The 2,338-nt window shown below is 41.1% G+C and overlaps 1 protein-coding gene across 1 annotated transcript in view; it reads right to left on the bottom strand.

Moving 5' to 3' along the window:
- The window catches only part of LOC101846541 (growth arrest and DNA damage-inducible protein GADD45 gamma), a gene marked incomplete in the record, with an annotated part of 25,703 nt that extends 23,936 nt beyond the window's left edge, over positions 1–1,767 (bottom strand). Inside the window, 1 exon segment of the mRNA XM_013089385.2 lies at positions 1,394–1,767. Within this exon segment, the coding sequence (XP_012944839.1) occupies positions 1,394–1,452 (59 nt within the window).
- Positions 1,768–2,338: the final 571 nt, after the last annotated feature.

The raw sequence follows: 2,338 nt of genomic DNA, 5'->3' as shown, positions 1-2,338 counted from the left end.
CCCCCTCCACCTCGCCCGCTGTTTTAACTCCCTCACTAGGCCTACCCGACTGCGCTGGCTGGCTCTGGTCTGTGGATCTGTAACCTAGGTCTCGACAACGCAACACTGGCTCGCTATTTCACTATATTTCTTTCTCTGATGCAATATCGGGGCCGAAGGCGGGCAGAAAAGTTAGGCCTACTAACTAGACTTCTGTGTCTATGGCCTTATATCGTACCTTGTTCTTTAAATAGAAAAAACTGTGCCTTCGTTGATAAGTCATAATTAAACATCGTAAAGTAAGACTGGATGCCTCACCATACTATGCAAGGGCAGCAAAATGACTGACCTCACTTAAATCTACTTGCTACAACATGCACTATTTATGACATGGCAACTGTAAAATCACCATTAGCATTTCTATATTACACAAAGCAGCAGTAGACCTAATATGCGGGTGGTTGGTGGGTGCTCTGGTGCGGTTTGCTCCTTCTTTCCTCTATCAAACATCGTCTTTATCTCCCCTCCTTCTTTTTTGTGTTTGTTACTCTCTTGTAACACTTCTAATCTTCGGCACTTTTATGACTTTATTGTGTTGCAAGTGCCGTAAAACTCTTGTACTAAAAAAATACACATATTCTTAATCTTGTACTTAACTGTTATCCATGCACATACCACCAACTCTTTTTGAAGTTCGAAGAAACTAAGAAAGCATGCACAATGGACATGAATGTCACTGACATAGAAGTAGGAGCAACGTATGGTATTCGTTTTATGCAAATCATCTCTTCGTCACTTGCTAAGGCGGTGCTTTATTCTGGTCGATCCATCTGTTCATTGACAGTAGTTCATGTCATGTTGCACTTGCAGCTATAGATGTAGACCATGCTACCTCACTGTCTTTCCACCTTTCATCAGTACCAAAACCATTACTATTCATTATCCGAAAACTTGCATAATCAGCAGCAATCGAATGAAGATGATTTATTGTAAAACGAATGAATAACAATGCAAACTTCAAACTTAATTAAAAAAACAAACGTATGCAAACTTCAAACTTTACTAAAATAAGAAAACGTTGTAATTAGTAATTTACAACGTTTGTTTTTAGTTTAAGTTTGAAGTTTGCATTATATGCTTGCCAATGCAAAAGACGTATAATATGATAATAGCTTACTTTATAAATATAACAAAGAGATCAGACAAAGACAGGCATGTAAAAGAAAGGACATGCAGAGACCAGACCATCAATGATTTATTTATTAGAGGCACCAGCCATCCATGTCCAGGTGCTGTTTTAGCAGACATGCAGAGACAACGTAAAGAGCAAAACTACACGTACTTGTTAAACCTGCAGAAAGAGTGAAGTAGGTCAGACTAATATCTAGATATCTAGACTAGATTTTCTACTTACTTCTCGTAGTTCTCGTTCTTGTCCATCGGGACGGAGTCACATCGGTCAGTCAGAGTCATAGTACTGGGATGTGTATCCAAAACAACAGAAAGCGCACTTTGAAACGGAAAAATTGTGATTGTTTGAAGCTTGCACGAAGCCGCACTGCAAAGAAACTTCAGAAATCTGTCGAGTACGATCGGAGATAGTTAATGTTTTCGTCTGCTCGCTAGGAATGCGTTAGCGTAAATGAATCCCTATCGTTCGGACTTCCCTCAAGTACGTCTGTCGAACGTTCGTCACGAGGTAGGAAGAGGGCTAAGCCAGCTCGCGTCCTGATTGGTCGGTTCACACACGCGCTGGCCCGCGAGTCAGTGGGAATTCCCAGGTTTGCTCCACGACTCTACGATGTCGTCTGCTACAGGCAGGGGTTGACTGAACGGCTGAAACTGAAACGGACACCGCTGCTGTACTGTAATCAACGTGGCTCCTTCGATACCGAAACAGCAACATTAGTCAGTCACATTCCTTCCTGTCGCTAGTTTCGGACTTTCAGCAAAGGGGCGACGTGGAAGGAACGTTTCACGAAATCGCAAGCTGACTGCTAGATCTAGATATAGATATGGCTGTTTGTTTTTGTTAATTGTTGTCAACAAGTTGCGGGAAACTATTTATAAAAATGCGGGAGTTCACAGCTTTATGAGCGTATGGCAAATTTAAAAAAATAAAAAAATAAAAAAATAAACCCGGCCCCTAACCTCATGCATGCAGCCACGTATAACGTGGTATGTTATTTTTGCTGTCTTTGTGAATAATGATAATGAATAATGAATCATGATAATGAGCATCTGCTGTGTCCTTGGCGTTCAGAAAGGAATAATGATATTGTGCCCGAAATTCGTTTTTGAAAAACAACCTAACTTGTTAATGCGTTGACTATTCGGTCCTTGCAACCGTCACCGCCCC

The sequence above is a fragment of the Aplysia californica genome, unplaced genomic scaffold, assembly GCF_000002075.1.
Source record: "Aplysia californica isolate F4 #8 unplaced genomic scaffold, AplCal3.0 scaffold00939, whole genome shotgun sequence".
Taxonomy (NCBI): Eukaryota; Metazoa; Mollusca; class Gastropoda; order Aplysiida; family Aplysiidae; genus Aplysia; species Aplysia californica.
This window is presented reverse-complemented; position numbering and strand designations above follow the sequence as displayed.